The following is a 27,626-nucleotide window of genomic DNA, read 5'->3' on the forward strand; positions in this document are numbered from 1 at the left end:
CCTTGTTTTGATTTAATTATGGCTTTTGAAAATCGTAAGCATTCATTTTCTCTTCTGTGTACCCTGTGGATGAACTTCTAGCAGCAAACTCTTGCCATTTCAAATGAAATTAACTTTCAAAAGGCTTGGCCGACTCTTTATCTGAATATTTTGTTGAAAAATATTTCTGATGAATGGAAGGAACTTGTTTGGGCCTTTGTGAGGAAAGGAGGAGGGGGGAGGGTGTACTTAAAAGCAACTCCACAGATATTTCAATAATTTCAACAATGTACCAAGTATTAAAAAGGAAGGAAAAGTCTATTGGGATCCAAAGCTTTTGTCCGTAGCCTGATGGAGTACTGCTCTCCCCTCTGGGCTGGTGCTCCTGCCTCCCACCTTTCTCGACTTCACGCTGTCGAAACCAGGGCTTTTAAGATCATTGGCATCTCCCGCAATGAAGCTGAGTCTTTGGGCCTCTCACTCAATCACCGCAGGTTGGTCGGTGGTCTTTCTGTCTTCTACCGACTCCTCTCCAGCCTTGCCCCCCCTGCTCTCTCTGCGATTTGTCCCAACCACATTTCCACAGGGCGCTCAAGGTCCACCAACAACCCCCTTCTGGTAAAACTACCAAAATCACGAATCACTGCTCATCTTCACTCTTTCATTCCTCTTTTTTCCCGCCTTTGGAATAAACTTCCTCACTCTATTCTTTCCCATTCTTCCCTCCAGGCTTTCAAAACAGCTGTTCACCACCACCTCTTATCTTCCCCCATCCAAATCCTCGATCTTTTCTACCCCCGATAATCCACCCAAGCCCACTTCCTTCAATTCTCCTGCTTTCCTTCCTGAAAGTCCCTGTAATGTCCATCTTCTCCTCGCCATGTTCCCCGTCCCATCCCCATCCCTCTCCCTTCCACAGTTCACCTGTGTCTGTTCCCCAATGTTTTGTCCCTTCCACTCCCACCCCTCTTGTCTCATGCCTCCTTGCTGTGAGTTGTGTGTTAGCTCTCATACGAGCCTCGACCAAGGTATACAAAAAAAAAAAAAAAAAAAAATAAGTACTCGTTACCTCTGCCACCGAAGGTGGGCAGAGGTTATGTTTTCACTTCTGTTTTTGTTTGTCTGTTATTGAGCAGCATATCTCAAAAAGTTATGAACGGATTTGGACGAAACTTTGTGGACAGGTTAGGTGTGTGACTAGAACGTAATAGTTCGATTTTGGTGAGGATCCAGATCCTAAATTTCATAAAATGATTCTTCACCGCAGAGATTGGGCAAAAAATTCTATATAGCACGATATTTCAAAAAGTCGCAGATTAATTATGACAAAACTTGGTGGACGAGTTGATTAGGTGACAAGAACAAGCCGATGAGTTCTTTGGTTTTGGTCCAGATCCAGATCCGGCCTATCGGTGAGATACAAAACGTAAACTGTTCAGCCTGGCGGAGGTATACTCTCTTCCGAGTGCAGTTCCAGTTTGTTTTTGTTACCTCGTCATTTTTCTCAAATATTCTAATTGGACAGACTCAAAATATTTAAAGGAGAACTTAATCATTCAATGAAAAGAGTTGTGCTTCTCATTAAAAGGTGTTGTGTAAATACAATGAAGAAATACTTATAAATGAAAATCCAACAAGAAGGGATTTTTAGTTATTTATTAAATGTAGTTTTTATGGTTCAAGAAAAGATGTGCCACAAAAGGACAAACACATTAATGCTGAGCCAACACCACATGGAATGGTAAACACCGTTGTATCCTTTAGAAAGCAAAACAGAATCAGTTAAAAAGTTGAATCGACCTTTATGCTGCGCCTTCTTGTCCGGGAAATGGTTAAAGATCTGTTCGGCCTGGATTTGCCCTGCCAGGAAAAGGGGAGGGTTGGAGGGGAGATTTTGAAACTATACACCACAATGCTCAATCTGAAATTGAATTTAACAGATATTCTCAGAGTACAGTGTCTCAAATGAGCAAATGGATTTTTCAAGGGACCACATGGAATTGACAAATGAAAAACAAACTTTCTGAGCTTGCATTTTAAAATCGATCATGTTATTGTAAGAAAAATGGATTATTCAGGCTAAATTACTTGTACTATTTTTATGGTAATTTGCATGTTTAGAGTTTGATCCTGCATCCGGTATCGAAAACCCCAATTTAGATGTGCCAATATAATATGAAGAGCACTCTCGTCTTCCCTCCACTCCACTCTTGATTTGATAAACCGTTTTCATTTCTCTTCACTGATCTCGCCACATACGGCTGTAGAGTCGAAGACTACCTGTTTTCTATTGAATCGGGTCAATCAGCGGTGTGCTCAAGCCGGGCAACCAATGAACGTGCCTGATGTCATGCGAGGGAGTGTTTTGAACCAGGATTTAGAGTATAAATGGCAATTAGTTGGGAAGCTCTCGTGAGGTCCATGCAGCGAGTACGTTGAGAATCTGGAGCCCTGTTCTTCATTGCGCAGCCCGCGAGCCACTGGCAGCCCTTGGTGGTCGAAAGTGCGACCCCTGACGTGTGGCCGATTAATACATAAATGTGAAAATACCCTATCATAATTCCCCATAAATGCTATCAAATTGACTCAATGTGTTCAAATGAGTGATCCAATGCGATGCATAAAAGTAATGTAACTACATCAGTAGATGGCAGTATGCAAACAATTATGCTTGCAGTCCAGTAACCACAACAAAAAAAGAAAAAAAAGAGTACGTGGAGGCGGGGATGATTAGCAGCCATTTTGGAGTCTTGCAGGCAGTGTGGTGGCTCTCACACTGATGTCTTATCGGCAAAAGTGGCCCCCTTCTAAAAAAAATAGTGATCACTGATCTGGAGGGTGAGGAGTACAGCATGTATGGTTTCTTCTAGCCTCTCCATCAAAGTAATCACCAGGACTTTTTACCAGATCACCACCAGAGTTCTTTGGCCTGCCTCAGCCGCCAGCCCTCGGTGGAAGGAGGAACTGGTCCCATCATCCTCGGAACTTCAGCAGTAGGTTTGCCCGGAATGGCTGGAGACCCACCTCACAGTACGTCGTGCATGGGGAAACTGTCCCATCGCATCTAGGTGAGGTTGCCTTTTTCAGCTCGACCAGGCTTAAACCGCTCCCTTATTTCTTTTATTCCCACCGCATCTTCTAACTTTTTTTTTTGTCCGTGTATCCAACTACCTTTTGAGAGAGTCTTTGTTGATGAGGTCAGGGCAAGTTCGATTAGACCGAGGTCTTTGTTGTTTATAATCATGCTTTATTTTCCAAACAGGACATCTTCATATTTATTTCTAACTGTTGTTTTATGCATTCCCTGTCCTGGTTTATTTTTAACATTTTATCAAATCCTATTTTTGATATCCTTTATTCTGGTGGTTATGATCGATCGCTTTTCCATGCACAAACAATTCACTAGCGTTCACGCACGAGTTACACTCTCGGTGTGTGCAATCAAATTTAAGATCACAACGTTTCCTGAGCCGCCACTCAGAGCACTTTGTAATTGAAATTAAAGTCTCCATGCTCAAGCCGTCTTGTGGAGTGTTAACGCCAGCATGACCATGTTTGTCCACCATACTGGTGAGTTTTATCTGTGTTGTAAATGAGGGCATTGCTTGTAGCCATTTTCAGGTTATGCCTGGTGTTGGCGTTATGGTTAGGGTGGTGGGCTTGGGATCCTAGGATCTTGAGTTGAAATCCCATTCGGATGTTGAATTAATACCAGGTGGGGTTGACTCTACCTGTCATCCTTCTGAGGCCGGCAAAATGAGTACCAGCTTGCTGGTACCCTGTGTCAGAGTGGCGACCCGTCCAGGATTGTGCCCAATAGCCAAGGAGATGGCTTAGGCAGCACCAACGCTCTGCACAGAGTATGGTCCCAATAAATGGATGGATTATCAGGTTCTGCCACAACCTGAACAAGTCTCCTGCTCTTCCTCTGCTCCAATTGGTTCATCTGATCATAAGCTTGTGAAAGGCATCTCTGACAATTCTCAGAGAGCAGCCTCAACGCCAGTGAGTCTGACAGTTCACTCAGGCAGATTTCAGGGACTGCAAGCAGCAACCTCACTTCAGGACTGATCTCCTATATCTACTGCTCTGGATATTCAGCTTGGGAATTCTTCCACAGAATCCTGCTCTCTTATACACATATTCATCCATTCTCGTCTTCAGTTATCATATCCTTCTTCCCACCCAAGGTACACTGAATTCTGTGATGAGGCAGTTGCTATGAAACAACTTGCCTTCTCTTCCTGGAAGGCAAATCCGACGGAAGGCAATCTTGGTGCATTACAAAAAGCCTGCAAAAAGTGTGCCTACTCTCAGGAGAGACAGAAAACATCTCTTCAACCTCAAGATTGAACTTTCAAAGTTGTCTCCCTCCTGTAAAACCTGGTGTTATCTTGTTAAGTCTGTCTCTGATGTCTGTTCCCCTTCCATCCCTTCTCTCTCTTAAAATGGCACCACAGCCAATTCCGCTTGTGAGAAGGCCGAATACCTCAATTCTGTTTGCTTCCAAATATTGTGTGTCCAACCCCTCAATCTCTGTACCCACACTACCCAGTTGCACCAAACTGCTCCAGGACTCTATATTTTGCACCTGAGAAGGCTGAAAAGTTTCTGTCAACCCTCAACTGATTCTGCACCTGCACTGGATAGCATCAGCTCGCATGTCCTTAAAGCTCACTGCTCAGCTGATAGCATCAGCTCACTGCTCTTGCACATTCTCTTTCGACTTTTCACCATATCATTTGCCCAAGGTCATCTTCCATCTGCATGGAAATCGGCCAACATCACTGCATTTTACAAAAAACTGATGACAGACCTATCATTTTACTTCCAATCAACAACAAGGTCATAGAATCTATCATCACAGACAATATCAAATCCTTCCTTTTCTTCAACAACCTCATCTCAGATCACCAAATTGGATTCAGACCAGGTCACTTCACTTTGGACATGCTGCTTCTACTCACTCAACAATGGATGGAGGCCCTCAATATCAGATATCATATCAGGGCAGTCTGGACATATCCAGTGCTTTTAGCATCCTGTCTTGCTCTCCAAACTGTCTACCTATGGCATCCAACACCAAATCCACACATGGCCTACTGACATCTTTTACTGTCGTAGCCAACATGTGGCTCTCAATGGAATCCTTTCATCTTTTCTCCCTGTAAAGGCTCGAGTGTCCCAAGACAGTGTTCTGGGCCCAGTCTATTCACAATCCTCATAAATGATCTCTCTGACTCTCTGGAACACCCCCTTTATCTATCTGCTGATGACTCCTCCATCTGCCATGACATCTCTCATCCTTCAGACACGCAGTGGCTTTATCCCTCTCTTTAGACCTTGACAAAATCACAAGCTGGTCAAACATTTGGAATATGATTCAATCCTGACAAATCTCACACTCTCACCATCCCATCAATTTCTTACCAATACTATTGAAGAAATTCAGTCATTCATACTCCTGGGTCTCACGATCAGCCATGACCTTTCTTGGAAAAAACAGATTTCAAAGTTGGCCTCCAAAGCCAGTCACCGACTGGGTATCCTCCATTATGCAAAGTCCTTCCGAGATAATTGCAACCTCCCACGGTGAAGCTGAGTGAACGGGCCTATCACTTTGCCACCGCAGACAGGTCATTGGTCTCTCTGTCTTCTATCGCCTCCTTTATGGTCTTACAACCTATGTTCTTTCCTTGCTTACCCCACCCCCACCACCCATGTTTCTGCAGGGCGCACATGGTCCACTCTTCTGGTGAAACACCAAAAATCCAAAATCGGTGCTCACCTCCATGCATTCGTTGAACTTTTTCCCCATCTGTGTGACCAACTTTCACATTATCTTCAATCTCATTCTTCCCTCCAAGTCTTGATGGAAGCTGTTGATCATCATCATCATCTTAGATCATCCCCCATCCAAATCATGATCTTGTCTACCCTCATTAACCCACCTTCCAAATTTTTATTTTGAGATATTTCTTCTGTGTCCATCTTATCCACTCCATGCATCCTCCCCTACCCTTCTTCATTCCTCCCCACATCAAGAATTTGTCCTTCAACTCTGTTGTTACTGTTTCCCCCATCTCTCTCTTGTTTTTACGTCCTGATTTGTTCAGTGCTCTCACTCTTTCACCAGTCTAGACTCTGTGTACAAAAAAGGAATTGCCGAACCCATCAAGCTTCAAGTTCTGATAACACATCTCTGTTCCTTACTCCATTATTTATGGCTTAGGCTCAGCTGCACTTTTTGAAGCCTGCTGATGTTGTAATTTGTATGTTATCACTCACCTTCACCCCAGTGTTTCCTCACTTTAGCGATTCGCTGACATGAATTCCTCCATGTAACTGGACAACAAGAAAACTTCATCCTCAGTCACAGCATTGTACAGAGAAGCACGGATTCCACCCATACTTCTAATGAGACATGGGAACAAATTCACCACAGTAAGGAAGCACATTAGAATCTTTCCACGATAGACATTTCACATTAAAATTACAAGGTACAGTAAGTCCAGCCATATACAACTGATATCCCTATTAACTAACTATTACTTTTTTAATGGCCCCAACTTTTCTTTTTCTTTTTTGGCTTGCAGCTTTTCTCATTTGTCTCGACTAACATTTGAAATTCAGAATCCACATAATCCCCATTTTATTCCTTTCATACCGATGACCTTTGAGTCCCACCATGCCCCGAGCTTCTGCCCCTGTGAGGAAAGCGGTCTCCAGCTCCTGTGACCCGTTTGGTCCTCCAACACGAAAGGGAATATTCATACGGCTCCTCCATTTATCCTCCACGGCAGAGCTGTGGTTGTGAAAGCAGAATTAAAATATGGAGGACACACTCATTTATGAATTAAATTTTTTTGTGAACCTCATGGCCTATTATTAACCTCCGCCATCGAAGATCGGAGGTTACTGTTTTCACCCCTTTCTGTTTGTTTGTTATCTTGCCAAAACGAAGTTTTTGCAAGATATGTTAGTCAGTTTGTATGTTTTTTGTTTGTTTGTTTGTTTGTTTGTGAACAGTATTACGGAAAAACTCCTTGACGGATTTCGACTAAACTTGGTGGGGGGGGGGGGTTAGGTATGGTCCAAGGATCATGCCATTAGATTTTGGACTTTGTCCCCCCCCCCCAAAAAAAATGTAGAGAATTTTTTTTTTTGCATTTCTACATGTTTTAAGTGATTTCCACCCCCCCCAAAAAAAATTTAGAGAAAAAAAATTTTTTTTTTGCATTTCTACATCTTTTAAGTGATTTCCACCCCCCCCCCCAAAAAAAAATTTTAGAGAAAAAAAATTTTTGCAACTTTTTTTTCAACAAAATTTCGATTTCTTTTTTTTGCATTTCTACATGTTTTAAGTGATTTCCAACCCCCCCTCAAAAAAATGGAGAAAAGAACTATAACTCTGTCAGCACTGTTGACATCATATTTAATGAATAAGATATAAGGTTCACTTGAGTGACCCAGCAGTATTGGCAGCGGAGGTTTTGCACTCTCCCGAGTGCTCCCCCTCTAGTTACCTCTGCCACTGAAGGTGAAGGAGGTTATGTTTTTACCCCTTTCTGTCTGTCTGTCAGTTTGTTTGTGTATAGGATAGCTCAAAAAGTTGTGGATGGATCCAGATTAAATTTTGTGGACAGGTTGGGTGTGTGACACGGACGAACTGATTAGATTTTGGTGAAGATCCGGATCTGGATCCGACTACTAGAATTTTTTAGGTGATTCTTCACCATTGAAAGATGGGGCCAAAAACGATATGTAGCACGATATCTCAAATAGTAGTGGACATATTTGGACGAAACTTGGAGGACAGGTTGGGTGTGTGACAAGGAAGAATTGATTCAATTTTGGTGAAGATCCGAAGTGATTCTTCACCATTGAGAGATAGGGCCAAAAACAATGTAGTACTGTATGGCATGATATTTCAAAATGTATTGGGCCCGATATGTTCTCGTGGATCAGGCATTACGTGACGGAGTTATGCGCTCTACCAAATGCCCTTCTAGTTATCAATGTTTTAAAACTTATGAAGGTGTGTGTGTGTATGTGTATATTTCTCATTATAGTCTGGATGTAGAACATCGATGTAATGAATGGGAATTTATTGTGACAATCATGGCACAGTTTTATTCCACAAAGGGACAAGGAGAAATTGGATGGAGGGGAGGGATCAAAGCTTTGGAGAGGTTGCACCTGTGATAAAAAAGAAATGTACACCGTGTCCTCACCTGTAAAAGCCCCCTGATTGATCAATGGCATCAAATATCCGTTTTGATTTGGCCTTATTCATTGCCTCCATAGCTGGAAGTCCCCCAGTCTCTTGGATCCACTTGAGCACTTGGTTAAACACGAACAAGCTGGGAACAAGGGGGTGGGGTTGGTGACTTATTGAAAGATGGAGCCACAACTCAAGGTATGAAGTGCAGAAGCAATTTGGAGGAAAAGGGGATGGTCTGAGTTTGGAAGAGATGAAGATTATATACAAAACGCAGCTCTTTGTTGAACTCAACACACCTATTACCTATTCTGATATTCTTGATGCCTCCTACATTGATACCAATTGATTTTCTGAACTAATCTTTAAATACCACACTCGGTGGTTCGAACACCGGCCGAGTCATTCCAAAGATTTAGAAAATGGTACATGCTGCTTACTTTCTTGAGTATGTATATGTATATATATGTATATGTATATATATGTATATGTATATGTATATATATGTATATGTATATGTATATATATATATGTATATATATATATATGTATATATATATATATACACACACACACACGTCAAGTGTGGGCTCGATAGATTTCCTCCCTTTATGCCATTTACAAAGCTGCTGGATTTTGGGAAGAAATCATTAATGGCCATTTTCATTCGAAATACTCAAGTTTACGGATTGTGTGAACTCACTTCTTCAGCAGCACAAAGGCCTTAAAACTCCTTGAACTGTCATGGAAGGTCATTTGACAACATTCGTCTCTCAGAACATTCAATTGCAAAGAAAAACGTGCTTTTGCATGATACCTAGATGGCCATTTATCGGTTCAGGCTGCACCTGTTGTCTCAGCTTTGAACATGTCTCACCACCTTATCATTGGAGAACGAGCTGTCTTTAACCGCTTTCAATGTGGATGACATTAAAAAGCATCTTTCCCAACACTACTTCCAAATATCCAAAGTTTAAAATACCTGTAATTTAAATATCCCTTTTATTTTCACTGGCACATTCCCCCTCGGGTGATAACGTCACCCCTCTGCAGTGATAGGGTGATTGCGTTGACCACCCTACAGTGACAGGGTACCCTTTCTCACATCTCTACCCCCCCCCCCCCAAATCTACCTTACAGTCACAGGGCACCATTTCTAAGGTCATGTCACTACCCAGTGGTGGGTTGTTCCTGTCGTGCTCCTGGCCTGTGTGGTGATGTGCCCTTGGACATCTGATCTGAGACTGGAGTGGGGAAGGGAGGGGGAGGAATCTTGTGAGAGACTGGAGGGAAGAAGCCACTACTCGCTAATTATGCAAAGGAGGCATCTCTCTGTACAGGGAAAGCGGTGGAAGATAAAATATTCAGAAATAATAGCAAGGACCTGTGTAACCTCTGTGGTAAAAGCCTTGCTTGAGAAAATACTACATACTTACTTGGGCGGTGCATAAACAACAGACCGCTGTCTCTATTGCTGAGGCCTAGCTTTACAAGGCCTGTGATGTCTATAGACTTAAAATCCTTTCAACTGTCGCTTTGGTCTTTACAGTGAAGGGAAAATTTATCAGGAAGGCATGGCGATTGTGAATATGACAGCTCTGAAGATGTTTTGGCTTTACATAGCAGTAAGCACCAACATGGTCGCTGAATGATTTTTCAGATTGAAATTGTGCGTGGAGTCAGGTGAACTGTCCAAGCAATGGGTGGACGGACGGATGTGGACAGTTGTACCTTTTAAAGTATAGATATTCAAAATAACAAGTAATCACTGTTAAAGCAATACAAGTTACTCTGCCAGTTTCAAACAAGCCAGCAGAGCAACTTTCATACTGTATTTATATTCCCAGTTGCAAACAAGTGGTCACTGAACAAGGTAGTGGCCACAGCCACCATAATAAGTGATTAGCATAGCATTTATAACAGGTCAAAGCACTTGTGACATTTAGTAATGAGATGAAGGAAAGGATTTTACCTCCAGACAGGTGGTGTGTTGTAAACTGAAGAGTGTTTTTCCACGATTCCATAATCTAACACCACAGGACACCGTGGATCACAACGACCCAGAAGCTCTCGTTGAACAATGACTATGGTGAGGCCAGCACACCCTGCGTTCTTCTGCGCTCCGGCGAAAGCTAGTCCCAGCTGCAGCACAAAAAAAATGAACAACACTTTGATTGTAGGGTCAGTCAAATTATTACACATTCACAGAGAGGGGTAGGGGGCAGAGGAGGTTAAATTAATAAATTTAAATTTTGAAGACAAAAAAAAAAAAAACAAGAGGATGATAAGAGAAGAAATCGGGTATGGGCAGGGCCGGCGCTACCATAAGGCCAACTAGGCAGCCACCAAGGGCGCAGACCTCAGAGGGGCGCATTACTGACCTTTAAGGGTCACAGTTTTATGCAAATTATTGTTTTAAGAAAACATAATTAAAGGAAAATATAATATTTCATTGTTCATCATAGTTTATAGTTCAACGCATAGTGAGATTTTGATGTGTCTGAAATTGAAACTTTTATGAGACGTTTTTAACTCTGTTTGTCTGTTTTTTGTTTGTTTCTCTGTCTGACTGTAAGCAAAATATTGTGGTAAAATTAATTTAGCAGTTACAAGTTTTGTGCTTTTTATTTTTTCTACAAGACATCTGTTTTTAAAAATCGAAGTTGGCAATTTTTTTTTTGGGGGGGGGGATGCAAGTAGCTGGCCTTGCTTAGAGCACAAAATAGTTTGGTGCCGGCCCTGGGTATGGGTGTGTGAGAGGGAGAGAGGATAAAACTATGGAATACACAGAAGGTAGGGCAGAGAGCAAAATTCCAACAATGTGTATGTGTGTGTGCGTGTGTGCGATAAACGAGATGTTTTCCCATTCCACATTGTATGAATGCCTTTCTAAAGGCCCAGTCACACCTTGACGTTTTAGCCAGCTTATACCGATTTTTGGAAAATTTGTCTAAAACGCTGGTACACGTCGAATACGTTATGGGTAAGTTTTGATAACATTGAGAGCACGCTGAAAAACACTGCCATACGTCGTAGTACGCTGGCTTTAAACGTTGTACTTTTCGGTTGTCCTCAAATTTTCCATGCTTGAAATTTTAAGACTTATGCCAGCGTATGACTCACACGTTCCGCATAACGCTGGCCATAAGTTGTGGGCACGTCACGCGATCGTTGACACACGTCGACACATGTTACTTGTGAGTTACTCATAAGTCAAAACACGTCGAGGTAATGTTTAGCGTACCCGAAACTTATTTCTAACCTATGAGTTACGTGTTGTACTCACGTTACGCGATCGGTGACACACATCGACACACGTTACTTGTAAGGTGCTCATAAGTCGAAACACATCAAGGTAATGGTTAGCGTCAGTGTTCCAGATTCCCTGTTTTTTTTTTGGTTTTTTTTTTCTTCCTTCCTTCGGTATGATGGTGATTTTGACACTTCGATTTCTAGTGCGGTTATAATATAATATAATTAATAGGCTGCCGCTCAACGATTTAAATCATAACCGCACTGTACACTGAACACCGTCATACCGAAGAAAAAAAAAACCGGGAGTCTGGAACACTGACGCTAACCATTACCTTGACGTATTTCGACTTATGAGTACCTTACAAATAACGTGTGTCGATGTGTGTCAACAATCGCATATCGTGCGTACAACTTATTCCCATCGCATGCGGAGCGTGTGTCATACGGCAAGTACGTCGTAAAATTTTCAACATGTTTAAAATTACACGACGTATGATAGCGTACTTTAGCGTTCTATTCACGCATACCAAACTTACCCATACCGTATTCGACGTGCACCAGCGTTTTAGACGCATGTTTCAGAGGTCGGCATACGCTGGCAAGATCGCCAAGGTATGACTGCGATGTTGACACTTCCATTTCTGCGGCGGTTATGATTTGAATCGTTGTGCGGCAGCCTTTTCATAACTTACGCCACGTCATCGTAGGCGATGCGTGCAGCGTGCTATGCCTAAGTTAGACTGTCGTTGGGCATAGGTTGTGAAGGCCGACAACAGGTTCAGCATTCGTTGGTATAAGTTATCTATAACACAACGAAACGTTCTGTGTCCGTTACTAATACGTTACGCATAAGACCAAGTCGTTATGAATACGTCCGAATCTTTAAAAAAAACATCAAAAGTTCAACGTAAGCCAGCGTTTTACATACATTTTAATACGTTGCCATTGCTGGCTAAAATGTCAAGGTGTGACTGGGCCTTTAGACTGCAACAGTCCTGGATTCTTGGAAGCTATTCTATGGTACAGTTGAAGGGAGGGGTGGGGAGAGGGGAAGGATGAGACTGGGTAGAGGTATTGTGGAGAGGGGAGTGGGTGGGGGGAGGAACAAAAATTGAGGGGGAGGTGCAATGAGAATTGAGGGGGTGGGAAGAGGGGGACATAGCTTTGACAAGAGGGGGTGGGGAGGGAGATTTGAAGGGGAGGGGTGGACATGGGGGAGAAGGGTGAGAGGGCAGAATTGAGGAAGATGGATGAGAGGGGAGAATTGAGGGAGAAGGGTTTGGTCGGAGCTTTTGAGAAGAGTGAGGGAGAAGGTTGGGGGAGGGGGGGGGGACAGTGAAGTTTGCTTAGAAGAGGGAGATGGCTGAATTGAGAGGGAAGCTTTGAGAGGGAGGGGAAACGATGAGAGCATGTACGGTACAAAATACAAATGAAGGAGAAGGGAGAGGTGGGGAGAGGGGGAGGATGAGACTGGGTAATGGTATGGTAGAAGTGGGAGTGGACAGGGGGGGGGAAGAAGATTTGAGGGGGTTGGAAGAGAAGATGTGATGAGACGAAAGAGAGAGCGTGATGGAGATATTGAGCAGTGTGCTGTATGACAGTGTGAGACATTTGAAAACCATACAGTTTGGGATATCAGAGGGGGAACCGCAAGTAAGGCAGAGGACAGTGAAGAGATGCTTGGATGGGGGGGGCAAGATGGGAGAAGTAAGGGGAGGGGATAACAGGGAAGGAGTTAGGAGTTAGATTTCAGGAGGTGGGATGAATTTGCACTGAAGGTGGAAAAAAAAGAATGATTAATCATGGAAGATGAACAAGTATTGCAAAATGGGATTTAAAAAATTTTCAGGTCAGAGATTCGTTTCAATACATTGCAAGATGGATGGAGTGGAGAAAGGAAGCGTTGTAATAAATGGAATTTTTAGACATGAGATGAAAGAAAAAGGTCGAATTGAACACAAGATTTTTTTAGAAGAAGAACCGGGCGAATAGAAGAAGTTGAAGCATTCGTTGTAAGACACCGTTTGTTTTTTTTTGAAGATTAGGGAAGAGTAAGGGGAAAGTTTTAAGAAAAGGTGGTGAAGGTGTGGTGAAAACCTTCACGATCAGAGTGGCATTGGCAGGGAAAAGGGCAGAGAAGGAAGAAGAAGAGTCGGTGCAGGAAGTCACTTAGTTACTTGGGGTCAAAGGTGAGAAGGGAAAAGGTTTTTTTTTCTTTTTTTTTAAGACATGGAAGAGAGGGTATAGTTGAGAGGAATAGATGGAGGGTGGAAGGAAAAGTGAAGAAAATAAAAACTGATGGTAATAAAAGAGGAAATACAGATGAACACAATTGTGCACATAGACAGGAAGACTGGTAGGCCTCAGGGAAACCCGATCAGATAAGACTGACGAAAAACTCACCGAATAACACAAATTTTGAAATAAAACCGAACTAGGAACAATCAGTAAACATGGAGGCGACAAAATAGAGTCAAAACGCGACAAACAACGACCAGAAACTTATCTTTGAGAAAGTCAGCAGAGACCCCCCCTGGAGAGAACCAACCGTCGCCTCAAAAACCGGAACGGGAAGTATGGACGTATCTAACAACCCGATTTTCCACAAGATGTCGTAACCTTTTTCTAAATTTTGGCACGATTAATGCTGTCAAAAAGTTTTACGTTTGGGGGGGGGGGCGTTATTACCTGTTGTGTGTCCACCAGTTTGGTAGGAACCCGCGATATTTGAGGGTTTACTGTACATCATGGGAATAAGAGGCCTGCGATATCACAAAACTCCGATGGTAAATAAATGTGCCTGATTACAGCGCATGAGCTACATATCCTGCTTTATCCCGATGATTAAACACAGGATTTCTTTCTCTCGAGTTCTGCACAAAGGCAGGTTCACCACTGCCAAAGCAGCCCATGACAAAGATTACTTTTGGGTGTTTTTTGCCTTTGCTTTTGCTTTCCTTGTGATACTCATGAAAGGACTTCGTAATTTGTTCAGGATGCTAGTGATAGCTTGCCGACTCTTCGCGAAGGACACTGTGGGATAGTTAACAGCCACAAAGTAATGCTGGCAGACAGGACACCCAGTTAAACGTACATCCGAGGGATGGCACAAATTGTGACGTACCTTAGCACGGCCCACAAGCTACGAATTTGGGTTTTTCTCAACAGTTAAATGTGGGGGATCAGTTTAGCATAAAGTAGACGTCAATCTTTTTTGAAAAATTTTATTTCATCATACTCGGATATGCATTTTCCAAGAGGGAAAGTCGATCTAAACTAAAGAACTGGGACTCCCTACCTTGCTGACATCCATAGGCCGAGACAAGAAATTGGAGCTGATATCTGCCACCAGTGGAGCATGAGGAGTTGGTGGTGTTGGAACTTCTGGAAATTCCACACCGTGGATGGTCTCATTAGCACAGTAATACAAGTATGAAGCATCGATGCTTGGTGCCCAAGTCGCCGGTTCTGGAACATCTAAGGAAAACAAAATATAACCTTCAACAATTCACCAGCATTTTGTTTTTACATATTAACCTCTCATCAGAAGCCTGTGCGAGAGACCAGATCTGGCACAAGCGTTCATAAGGTGTGTGCAAAACCTTGACACCTTGTATCCAACAAAGTCAAAGGTCTTAATAATCACTTCTTTAAAAAAATATAAATATAACCTCAGATGCAGAGATAGAATGAATACACGCACAAACTCGTATGCAGCCTGTGGCTGCTGGTTGCATCATTGGTTAGGGATGCGGCTCTACTGCTGATGCAGTGCCCCGATTAACAGTACACTGGTGCTCATTTCGCTGACCTCGGAAAGATGATGGGCTGAGTCAACCCCATCTGGTGTTGTTAATTCAGCAGTCAACGCGGCTTGAACTCAGGACCATAGGATCCAAAGCCAGCCACCCTAACCACTAAGCCAATGCCAGGTTTATAGCAGCGTGGATGTGGTGATAGAACGTCAAAAGTTCAAGTCCAAATAACTTGGCTCGTACATCATTACAAGCTGAGAAAGTAAACACGGCTAACCACATGATTGGCAAGTTCATGATTCACGTGATTAACCAAATATTGGAAACATTTTGAGGTGTGAATAAATTATCATCAACTGGTAGTTGGGTCTCAAATAAAAAAATTAATTAAAAAAAAAATCGCATCCAATATTCGGCAATAGCCAAATCCACAGTGTATTCGGTCAGACAAAATGTTCCACATTCTCAGAAATTTTGTCCCATCAGGTATGAATGGTATTCAAATTACTCAGAGCAACAGTAAGTGCATGACCACCTGAGCTATCATACCACATTAAATGTGTACCATTTTGTAGACAATAAGGAAGCTCATTAATTGTACTCACATGTAAACTTTTCTGGAACAGGACACACCATGTTGATGTGCCCAAATTTCTTTGCTTCCTGCGCTGCTTTGGACGACCACAAACCTGTTACAACATAGTCGGCAGTCCTCGTCTCCACACCGTGTTCCGCAGTAGTCCTGCCTTTTGTCTCCATAAAGTTGAGCGGGATAGCACTGAACTGGCCCGTGCCTCCTCCATGCATGAAAAGAATAGCATGGCTGCATGGAATTGACCTGTGGAGGGTAACATGACATTTATGGTTCGAACATCTCTACCTTACATCGAACCATTATTATGCATTGACACAATTTGGTGTAATGTCGTTGTGGTGAACGGATAAGGTTTTGAATCAGGTTTGCGTTACAATCGGGAATGTATCGGATGGTATTTGTTCATAAAAAGCTTATTTTGCACAAGTTCGTCCTTAAAATAGTACTGATTAAAGCGGTCTCCAATCCCTGAGCAAAGAGCCAAGAGGAATGACCCAACATCAAATTTTGAGTTAAAAAAACAAAATCTTGTTTTGACCCCTGTGACCCAAAGTCCCCACCCCCTGGGGCATGAGCGGGCCAGCGCCAGACTATTTTGCGCCCTAAGCAAGGCCAGCTACTTGCATCCCCCCCAAAAAATTGCCAACTTCGATTTTTAAAAACATGTTTTGGAGAAAAAATAAAAAGCACACAACTTGTAACTGCTAAATTAATTTTACCACAATATTTTGCTTACAGTCAGACAGAGAAACAAACAAAAAACAGAGTTAAAAACGTCTCATAAAAGTTTCAATTTCAGACACATCAAAATCTCACTTTACGTTGAACTATAAACTATTATGAACAATGAAATATTATATTTTCCTTTTATTATGTGTTTTCTTAAAACAATAATTTGCATAAAACTGTGACCCTTAAAGGTCAGTAATGTGCCCCTCTGAGGTCTGCGCCTTTGGTGGCTGCCTAGTTGGCCTTATGGTAGCGCCGGCCCTGCCCATACCCGATTTCTTCTCTTATCACCCTCTTTTTTTTTTCTTCAAAATTTAAATTTATTAATTAACCTCCTCTGCTATTCATCCAAAATTGTTCCGTAGTTCATGCATCCCCAATGTTAATTGCATAAACAAAGTTTCATTTTAAAATATGCCCATAATTGCATTTGTTTGGTTTTCACATCATAACTACTAAGTTTGGTGAATTTTGCACAACCGTTTGGGATGAGATGGCACGACAGGCGGAGACAGACAGACCCGATTACAATATCCCCCCTGTCTTTTAAAGTGTGGAGATAAAAAGACAGGGAATGACATCATTTATGGTTTGAGCTTTACCTGGAAATAGTGTAGGAGATAGTATAAAAATCGTACAAATTATGATACAAGCATCAAATTTGGCATTTCTGTTCTGCAGGGCTTTCTGATCAAATCTGCCCGATTGGCCATTTGAAAATCCAAATTTTGAAAAATTTGATAAAAAAAAACAAACTTCTAAAAAATTTGAAGTCACAGCTGGCTGAAATTCTTGAAGCGCAAGTGAACATCCCAGACAGAGAAACAAGGGGAGATGCAGTCATCATTGATGGCTCAGCACTTATCAATGCCCTACCTCCACGCACTTCAAACATATTTGATGACCATGCTAAAGAAGACATCATCCCAAAGGTGGAATCCTATGGTGCCAGGTACGAGAGGGTGGACGTAGTGTTTGATGTGTACAAGAAGTCAATCCGAGGCAAGGTCGAAAAGGGGGCAAGGAATCAGAAGAAGAGTGACAGGAACCAGTAAGACCCCAAGTAACTGGAGAAGCTTTCTTTGAGATGACAGCAACAAGACTGAGCTGTTTCACTTCCTTGCGGAAAAGATGTGTGAAGCACAGACGACAAGCACAGTCATTGTCACAAAAGGAGAAGATGCCATTCACAACACAAGGAAGTCACTGGATGCTGTGTCTCCATGTTGTCATGAAGAAGCTGACACTCGAATATTTGTACACGCTAGGGATGCAACGACAGATGGTAGCAAGACCATTATCATTAAGGCTAATGACATGGACGTACTAGTCATAGCAATATCTGTACTGCCATCCTTACAGGAACTAGGTCTTGAGAACATGTGGATTGCCTTTGGCCAAAGAGCCAAGGCACGATGGATTCCAGTCCATGAGGTAGTTTCTGCAATAGGGACTGAGAAAGCTAGAGGGATCCCATACTTCCATGCGTTCACTGGATGTGACGTCGTGGCTGCCTTCCGCGGTAAAGGGAAGAAAACTGCATGGCAGACTTGGAACGTCTTTGATGATGTTTCTGAAACATTCACCAATCTCAGCCAGCATCCAACATTGATTCGTGATCTTGACTTTTTTGAAGTTTTTTTTTTTCTTCAAATTTTTCAAAATTAGGATTTTCAAATGGCCAATCAGGCAGATTTGATTAGAATCCCCTGGAGAACAAATGTGCCAAATTTGATGCTTGTACATCATCATTTGCACGATTCCTCTCAAAAATTGCTGTTATCTGCCCCAGTAAAAGCACCTTCAATCCCCTGAATGTATGAATTACCCAAAACAAAGTAATTAAATAAATCCCTCGGGATTTCGCCTCGATGTATGGTTGATTATATGATTATCATTTATGTATGATTAATTATCGATGTATGATTTTCGAGTGCATGACAAATGTTTCTTCGGGGGCTTGAAACGTTTGACAAACTAAAAGCAGATGTAGTATTCAGTAAAACATGAGTGTAAATGGTGGAACGCACATCGACTCTCGTAACATCTGCTCCGTGTCTGCATTCAAACGAGCGTACGCCGCTGATCGATGACTCAGCTCTGTTGCAACACCAACCAGGCCAGGAATTAGCTTTGCAACACTTCAATTGATGCAACTTTCATTAATGTATCAGCTATTAAATATTAAATGATTTTTTTTAACAATAAATCATCAAGTCAACCCTCTCATGACATACGTCAGCAGAGCACAGAAGCAATTTCATTCAACGAGGTCCCTTACGGCTTACAAGGAACTTCAACGCAAGAGGCCATTAGGCCCATAAAAGCCTGCACAATAGTTGTGAAGAGATGTTTGTTTGTGCGTGCTCCATCTTTTTAAAATGCTGATCGTCAAGCAATGAAGCAGCACGTATCAACGTTTAAAGTCCTTCGTAGGATTTGGCCAGGATTCGAACCGCCAGCCTCCCGGACTCAAACCAGACAATCTAACCATTATGTCACTGAGTCTGGTAGATGAAAGGATGGCGAGGCACAGGTTCCATACTCGAATGCCATACAAGCTCAAAAACAATCTCTCCAACCATAAGTAACAATAGATAGACTTCCCAAATGTCTGTTCTTTACTGAGTAAGCTGTCAGCAAATAGTTTGCACAGGTCACCAGGCCAAGGCCATGCACAGTTTCTGTCCTTGACATTCTTTTCAATGAACATGATTGAACACATTTGGCAGAAACCTCGACATTTTATACGCGGCAGAGTTGTTTGGAGAGACAATTGCACAAACATCAGTGTTGTTCCTCAGGAATCGTATCATACCCATTATGCTGTACCCCAGACCATTATAATCCAGCAACTCCTTCTGCAGCTTCAGGAGAACCTACAACACACAAAGCACAGCCTCTCGGTGAGTTCAGAAAAAAACATTTAGAGTCATCTTCACCTGCTATGAATATGATACAAAAACTATGTGATAACATAATAACCAACTCTGTGTAAAAAATAATCCATACATAACGGAGGGAAAGTATGTTGTATGTACGTTTCATCTACTTTTGCAAACACCGAAGGGGAAACGCCGACAGCACGAGAAAACCAAAAGCAGCTTGTTCAAAAAGGATACTCTGCGTGGTGCCGTTGACCTTGATTCTCCTTGAGTCCCAGCTGTACCAAATACCCCTTAATTGCCACACATCTCGCCAACAATCTGTCTTTCGACATCCTCATGGTTCAAGCAATATCGATCGTCGCACCAGAAGGTCTGTAACAACAAGACCTTGGTAAAGGATGGATCCTGCTCTCTACCTCTGCTAATCCTCACGGACATAGTGGTGTTGGAGTCCCAGTCAGTCGGTCCTTGTCTGCGCCAACATTTGATTTGTCAGACATTGTCATATCAAGTTATTCCTATGTGTTTCCGTTAAACTAACAACAAGAAAGTTGCATCTGTTATGCGCGCACGGACCAACTGCGGCTCATCCGGAGGACTCTGTGGACTTATTTGACTTTGTCCAGTGAAGTTGACAAGGTGCCTGGAAGAGACACGACTTGTTCTTGGAAATCTGCATGTGACTAAGAAAATCTGCACGACCATCATTCATCCGCCCGCATGCACATGAGAATGCAAACACAGATACTCGTTGTGATTTTGTACAACGACATGATCTTATTCTCTGCTGACACCATTTTTAGGAAATCAGAATCCCACCTTGTTACTTTTGTTGGATGTAAGAGGTTGAGATGAAATCAGAATCCAACGAACAGAAACACCACAACAAGGCTGGCTCGGTTACACCACATCCTGATCAGATGTTGGGAACGTAATTACATGTCAAACTGATATAGTGAGAGTTTTGTGTTTCAAGACTGATCGTAAATTATTATTACATTGCACTGTGAAACTGAAAGACCCATTGTTCAAACAACCAAAATTAAAACCAAGGCGCTATTTTCGATGGCTGCAGAAATGGGGCAATGGGCAACGATTCTCAAAAGCGTTTAACGCAGCACTGCAGAACTCGACTCTGCCAAGTTGGGAGGTAAATGAGACCATTTTCGGCTCTGGAGTCTGGTGGGGTGGGGCTACTTCTCAGGGTGGCGACGGCACGCCAATAAGAGTGCTCGGATACTTTTTTTGATCCAGGGTATTTTGATCCGCCTTTTGACTCCCCCTTCACCCAGGCTCTACAAAATAGCTTCAGGAATCGAAGAGTGAGCAGTCACCGAGCCAGAGCCGAGCGAGCGAGCGGTCACAGAGATTGCCGAGGTCCTCGGCGCTCGACTTCCTCTGCATTCCACAACCTTTCTCACACGCCACGTTAAGCTATTATCTCACACATTTTCTCTCTCCCATCTACTGTCTCGTCTTCTGTAGACGCAAAAACTAAGAGCAATTACAGACACACACTCCTTCACTCTTCCTCTTCATCGCACTTGCACCTCATTTACACCTTATTTGCACCTTCCACTCACGTACCATAGACACCCACAGATTTCTTTCCTGCTCCCCCCTCCTAAAGGCCCGGTCACACCTTGACGTTTTAGCCAACGTATGCCGATTTTTGAATTTTTTTTCTAAAATGCTGGCACACGTTGAATACGTTATGGGTAAGTTTTGATAACATTGAGAGCACGCTGGCATACGTCGTAGTACGTTGCCATACGTCGTTGTACGTTGGCTTTAAACGTTGTACTTTTCGGTTGTCCTCAAATTTTTTCATGCTTGAAATTTCACGACGTATGCCGGCGTATGACTCACACGTTCCGCTACGCTGGCCACAAGTTGTAGGCACGGTCTGCGATCGTTGACAGACGTCAACACATGCTACTTGTAAGTTAATCATAGGCTGAAAGACGTCGGTATAATGGATCGTCCTTGCGTCAGCGTCCACGGCCACGGCCAGGACACTTATTTGCAGCATTCTTCAAACTTTTCTTTGGCATGACGAGGATGTTCACACTTCGATGTCTAGCTTGGCTATGATTCCAATTGTCCATCGGCAGCGTCTATTTAAAATAGTCGAGTTTGAGCGTTTTAACACGTTCAGAAGAAACGTTTCAAATTTCCAAACCCCAGCGTCAAAAAAAAACAAACAAAAAAAAAACAAAGGTGAGTGACAGCAATTTAAATCGTTCATTGTAAACAATGAAACTAGCTGAGTGGTACCGTTTAAAAGTCGTTGAGTGTAAAAAAAATCCAATTGTTGAGCGCAAGCATCTACTTTCAATAGTGGAGATGCAGCCATTTAAATCGTTGAGTGGCAGCCTATGAACCTACCCGTGGACGCGCGGACGCAAGGACGATCCATCATAACCCACACCCTCCCCCTCACACCCACCTACTACTGCCAACATGAACAAACTACTACTAATACTAATACTAATACTGATACTGATACTGCTGACATGGACATCGACTCAAAAAGGACTCGAAAACACTGTTGGGTTCCCCTTTTATGAACACCATTTTTATAAACCAATTCCCAAAACCTCTGGGAACACGTCTTTATATGGCAGTTGTAAGCTAGAAACACATTCATTTTTTTTTTTTGTCGACCGGAAGACGTCATTGGAATACGTCTACATACGTCGATGTGTGTTGGGACTACGTAAAGAATTGGTTCAAAGCACGTCAAACATAAGTTAGAAATAAGTTTCGCGTAAAAAAGACATTACCGCGACGTGTTTCGACTTATGAGTAGCTTATAAGTAGCCTTTGTGGACGTGTGTAAGCGTCCACATATCGTGTGTAAAACTTATCCTCATCGCATGCGAACGTGTGTCATACGCCGAGTACGTCGTAAAATTTTGAACATGTTCAAAATTTCTTGACGTACTCTACTTACTACGACTTATGATAGCGTATTTAGCGTTCTACTCGCGCATACCAAACTTACCCATACCGTATTCGACGTGCCCCAACGTTTTAGACACACTTTTTGTTACGTTGGCATACGCTGGCAAGATCGCCAAGGCGTGACCGCGATTTTGACCCTTCCATTTCTACGGCAGTTATGATTCGAATCGTTGTGCGTCAGCCTTTTAATAGGCTATGCCACGACATCGTCAGCGATGCGTGCAACGCGCTATGCCTAAGTTAGACTATCGTTGGGCATCGGTTGTGTAGGCTGACAACAGGTTCAGCATTCGTTGGTATAAGTTATCTATAACACAATGAAACGTTCTGTGTAGTTACCAATGCGTTATACATAAGACCAAGTCGCTATGAATACATCCGAATCTTAAAAAAAAAACATCAAAAGTTCAACGTAAGCCAGCGTTTTACGTACATTTTAATACGTTGCCATCGCTGGCTAAAACGTCAAGGTGTGACCGGGCCTTAAGCGCCTGGGAAGTGTCGGTCCATTGGCTACGCCGGATATTGAAAGAGGTCGTGAACACCTCAACTGCCTCTCATCTTTCTTGCTTTCCAATTTCTTTGTGTGTGTGTGTGTGTGTGTGTGTGTGTGTGTGTGTGTGTGTGTGTGTGTGTGTGTGTGTGTGTGTGTGTGTCTGATGGTGCCTGTATTGTTTGTACAAGTTAAGATGTGGAAGTTTAATCTCGGCTTTGCTCTGTCCTGTGTCTTCTCTTTGTATATAAATGCATTTATTTTATGTAACCCCATAAATCCGTGATTTCCCCTGCTGTACATAATGCCTGTAATAACAGCTTTCAGAATTGTTCACATCGGTTTCCTCGCCCTTGGTTTATGAATAAATTCCTCATGTTATAAATGTACCCAGCTCATTCTGTCTTTTCCTTCATTGGTCCAGTGTGGTCTGCATGTTCGTTTAGCCCGGAAGTTCTGCCCCACTAATTTTCTCTTGTTAGCCAGCACACACTCACTATCACTCGGCAGTAATCAGCCGTCCAGAGGTCGTGTAACCCTGCCATCACGCGAGGTCGTGTAACCCTGCCAGGATTGGCAGTGCCAATCAGCGTTGCTGAGCAACCTGCCGGTGTGCGGATTTATCTGTGCCCAACGAGCTGCTAGGGTTAGGGTTTGCGGCCACAGGACTAGGTGTTCGGAAGGGAGTGCTTCCCCTCATAGCAAGCCTCGAACCATGAGTCCGTAACAATCCAGTCCAAATTAAATGGCTAAAGTTAAACTCCCCAACCTATTTCTTCCCTTGTAACCCTTACCATATGAAACAGCAGACTTAAAAAATTAAAGCCTGACTGAAAAAGATAGACTCTCCTTGTTTGTTTAACTTTGAGCTCCCATTTGGCCACAACGGAGACGTTTCACTGAATTTCTCTGCAATGGCTCAACGGATTTTGATTTAAACTTGATATTGAAAACATTCCTACATTTCACTGTCTGTTACACAGTTGAAATCAATGTATTGAATCACAATTCCATCCATCCATCCATCGGGACTATACTCTGTGCAGAGCGTTGATGCTGCCTAAGCAGTCTCCTTGGTTATTTGGCACAATCCTGGACGGGTCGCCACTCAGACGCAGGATACCAGCATGCTGGCACTCATTTTGCTGACCTTGGAAGGATGACGGGCAGAATCAACCCCATCTGGTATTAATTCAACAGCCAAGAGGGATTTGAACCCAGGATCGCAGAATCCCAAGCCCACCACCCTAACCATTAAGCCAACACCAGGCATAAATTGCGATTGGCCACCATAATTACTCTTCGTTACCACTTGTATCAGTTATACCATAACGACATATACATATTTAAGGCGTGGCAATAAAGTTCCAGGACAACTTAATGTCAACATGTACGTATTAAAGGGATGGCCAGGATAGCTTAGAGGTACGCACACTCGCCCCGAAGCTGTCTAGCCTGGGTTCACATCCCGACCAGCTATGAACTGTCATCCCGGTGTTTTACAGGCAGGGCGATTCATCAATGTGTGTTCCGTCCATCGGATGGGCGTTGAACTGGGAATCCCGTCCTGTCGGCATAAGTTGGTGGATGTTAAAGATGGCATGGTGTCCTTCATGAAGAGCAGGCAGATTATCACGGGCACTCTGAAAAAAATTGCTAATTCTTGCCATGACTACCACCGAGAAGACAGCAGCAAACCACCCAATGTAATCCTTGCCGTGAAGCTGCTTCGGCAACATTCAGTCTGCCTTCAGGCAGCATATCATTGTGAGTTATACGTTTAATAGGCATTATTTAATATGACCATGTATATGTTGATTAAAGAGGCAAATTGACTGAAGTTCTGCAGCAAATGATATACAAAGCATGCAAAGTTTCCAATCCTGTATCTCCAGCAGTGCCGGCATAAGTGTAACATTTCACTTGGAGCTGTTCTGGGATTCTATTGCGAATGTGTAAAAAACAAAGTATCAAAGCAAGCATTCTGGAAACAACTATTCAGATTGTGGCTAAGCACTTCAGTGGAAAACGACCTCACTAAAGTGGTTTGACAACATGATTTAATTCAAGCGACCGCATTGAATCGCATCAGAGGGTGAAGCCAAGTGTTGGCTTAACGGTTCAGGTGGCTGACTTGAGATCTTAGGAACTTGAGTTTGAGCCCCTGTAATGTTGTGGAAATAATACCAGGTGGGTTGACTCAGCTTGTCATCCTTCTGAGGTTAGCAGAATGAATACTAGCTTGCTGGTAAACAGGGGCACTACATCAGCGGCACAGCCATACTTCCAGAAATGATGCCATATCCTGGACATGCTGCTCCTGCTTTCCCAACAATGGATGGAGGTCCTCAATGCCAGACATGAGATCAGAGCCATCTCACTCGACATATCGCGAGCCTTCAATACGGTCTGGCATCCCACACTGCTCACCAAACTCTCTTCCTATGGTATCCAAGACTATCTCCACTCATGACTCACGGACATCCTCTCCCGTCGAAGTCAACGTGTGGCCTTTAGTGGAATTCTCTCACCCCCTCTTCCTGTCCAGGCTGGAGTTTCTTAGGACAGTGTTCTGAGTCCAGTGCTTTTTCTGGTTTTCGTCAATGATCTCTCCAAATCCTCTTTGTCTCTTTGCTAATGACTCCATCTGTCATCCCTCACATCGGCAGGCAGCAGCCTCTTCACTCTCCGCAGACCTCAATAAAATCACAAGCTGGTCCAACACGTGGAACATGTCTTTCAACCTTGACAAATCTCACACTCTCACTATGTCTCTCAGAAAGGACCGTCTGGAACCCCCCCTACCCCCATCTACTTTCTCAACAATCCTCTTGGAGAAGTCCCTTCATTCAAGCTTTTGGGACTCATTATCTGCCATAATCTTTCCTGGGAAAGCCAGTTGCCGACTGGGCATCCTCCGTCATGCAAAGTCTTTCCTTGGCCCACCTGAGCTCCTGACCACATACAAGGCTTTCGTCCACAGCATGATGGAGTACTGCTCTCACCTTTCTTGGCTTCACACTATGGAAACCAAGGCATTTAGGATCATTGGTATCTCCCACGATGAGGCTGAGTCTTTGGGTCTCTCACTCTCTCACTGCAGGCAGGTCGGTGGTCTTTTTGTCTTCTGCAGTCTCCTCTCCAGCCTTGCCCCACCTCACCTCCAACTCTGTCCGTCCCCCCTATATCTCCGCAGGGCGCTCAAGGTTTACCAGCAACCCCCTTCTGGTAAAAACTGCCAAAATTAAGAATCACTGCTCACCTTCACTCTTTCATGCCTCTTTTTTTCCCACCTTTGGAATAAACTCCCACACTCTCTTCAATCCCATTCTTCCCTCCAGGTCTTAAAAACAGCTGTTCACCACCATCCCTAATCTTCCCCCATCTAAAACCATGATCTTTTCTACCCCTGTTAATCCACAGACTTCAATTTCCTTGCTTTCCTTCCTGAAAGTCCCTGTTGTGTCCATCTTGTTTACACCGTCTACCCCACCCCATCCCCTCCCTCTCCCTCTCCCTTCCACAGATCTTCTCATGTCTCTGTTCCACACTGTTTTGTGCTTCCCTCTCTCACCCATTGCCTTCCACCTCCCTTTGTTACATGTTCTGTGCGTTAACTCCTATATGAGCCTTGACAATGTACATTAAAAAAAAACAGAAGCCGAAGGATAGGCTGCATACAAGAAAAGAAAAAAAAAGACGAGGGGGAAGAAGAAGATGAAGAAGAAGAAGAAGAAGAAGAACGAGGAGGAGCAGGAAAGGAAGAGGAAGCTCTGCTCTTCCAACAGCTTCACCGTGAATGGTAACTTTAAAAAGCTCCGCCCACGTTGGCTCTCCCAGATAAGCTCCGCCCACGTTGGCTCTCCCAGATAAACCCCGCCCACGTTGGCTCTTCGAGATAAGCTCCGCCCACGTTGGCTCTCCCAGATAAACCCCGCCCACGTTGGCTCTCCCAGATAAGCTCTGCCCACGTTGGCTCTTCGAGATAAGCTCCGCCCACGTTGGCTCTCCCAGATAAACCCCGCCCACGTTGGCTCTCCCAGATAAACCCCGCCCACTCGCTCTTTCTTAAACTCCGCCCACTCCGAATATCTTTCCAAACTCTCGAGCTCACGCGCTGATGCAATTCGTGCCCCCTGTGAACCAGACAGCACGGTTTCGAGTTGCAAGCCAGATCCAACCGAATGAAGAGAAGAGAAGAGGAGAAGAGAAACCCTCGAGCGTGACGAACTCACCTTATTAAACCTCATTAAAAGCCTGAACAGCCTAATTAGCATACTTTGTGTTATTGTGTGATCTCACGACGAGTCCAAACATCATCAGCGTGCGCGTTGGCAGCGACTCGTTGCAATTCCATCGATCCGTTGGAAACACCATTTAACAGTTTTGTTTCATGAAAAAAAAACATCGACAGTTCAACGTGCACGTGTTAATCCGCCGAGTTTCACGGAGTTTCAATCACCAGATTGTAAAATCGGAGAACGTTTGATGATGTGCAAACAATGCCATTGTAGCAGAAACTCACCGGACGAGGCAGCTTGGCCGGTCCGGCATTAAACAAAGAAACACTTTGTGAGCTTCTGGTGATCTTGGCAGCTTCGCAAGCGGACATGATTGGAAACTTAACCGATCCCAATCCTCAGGCAAAATGAGCCGACTCCGCCAAGCGCTGTCTTACAATGGGATTTTGAGGGGCGGAGCTATTTACTCACGCTCCGCCCCCCGCCCAAGGCCTGTTTTTGAG

General features: G+C 43.4%; 1 protein-coding gene across 3 annotated transcripts; it reads right to left on the reverse strand.

Annotated features, from left to right (window-relative positions):
* Positions 1 to 1,620: 1,620 nt before the first annotated feature.
* PSAT1 (phosphoserine aminotransferase 1) lies at positions 1,621 to 27,608 on the reverse strand. 3 transcript variants are annotated; one of them, XR_015060544.1, is made up of 11 exons: positions 27,408 to 27,608; positions 19,353 to 19,413; positions 18,565 to 18,634; positions 15,816 to 16,048; positions 14,754 to 14,932; positions 10,173 to 10,342; positions 8,214 to 8,342; positions 6,647 to 6,784; positions 6,268 to 6,393; positions 5,768 to 5,858; positions 1,621 to 1,839 (listed from the first exon to the last, which is right to left on the reverse strand). XR_015060544.1 is itself a non-coding variant. In XM_085890397.1 (10 exons), the coding sequence occupies exons 1-9, from the start codon at positions 27,492 to 27,494 to the stop codon at positions 6,291 to 6,293; spliced, it is 1,170 nt and encodes a 389-aa protein (XP_085746523.1). In that variant the 5' UTR covers positions 27,495 to 27,608; the 3' UTR covers positions 1,621 to 1,839; positions 6,268 to 6,290. The 3 variants fall into 3 exon arrangements, 2 of the variants coding, with proteins under 2 accessions (XP_085746523.1, XP_085746524.1); XM_085890397.1 differs by lacking the exon at positions 5,768 to 5,858; XM_085890398.1 differs by lacking the exon at positions 5,768 to 5,858 and having other exon boundaries at positions 1,621 to 1,842.
* Between the last annotated feature and the right edge of the window lie 18 nt (positions 27,609 to 27,626).

The sequence above is a fragment of the Eptatretus burgeri genome, chromosome 7, assembly GCF_056783735.1.
Source record: "Eptatretus burgeri isolate ZD-2024b chromosome 7, Ebu_testis_v1, whole genome shotgun sequence".
In the NCBI taxonomy this organism is placed as follows: domain Eukaryota; kingdom Metazoa; phylum Chordata; class Myxini; order Myxiniformes; family Myxinidae; genus Eptatretus; species Eptatretus burgeri.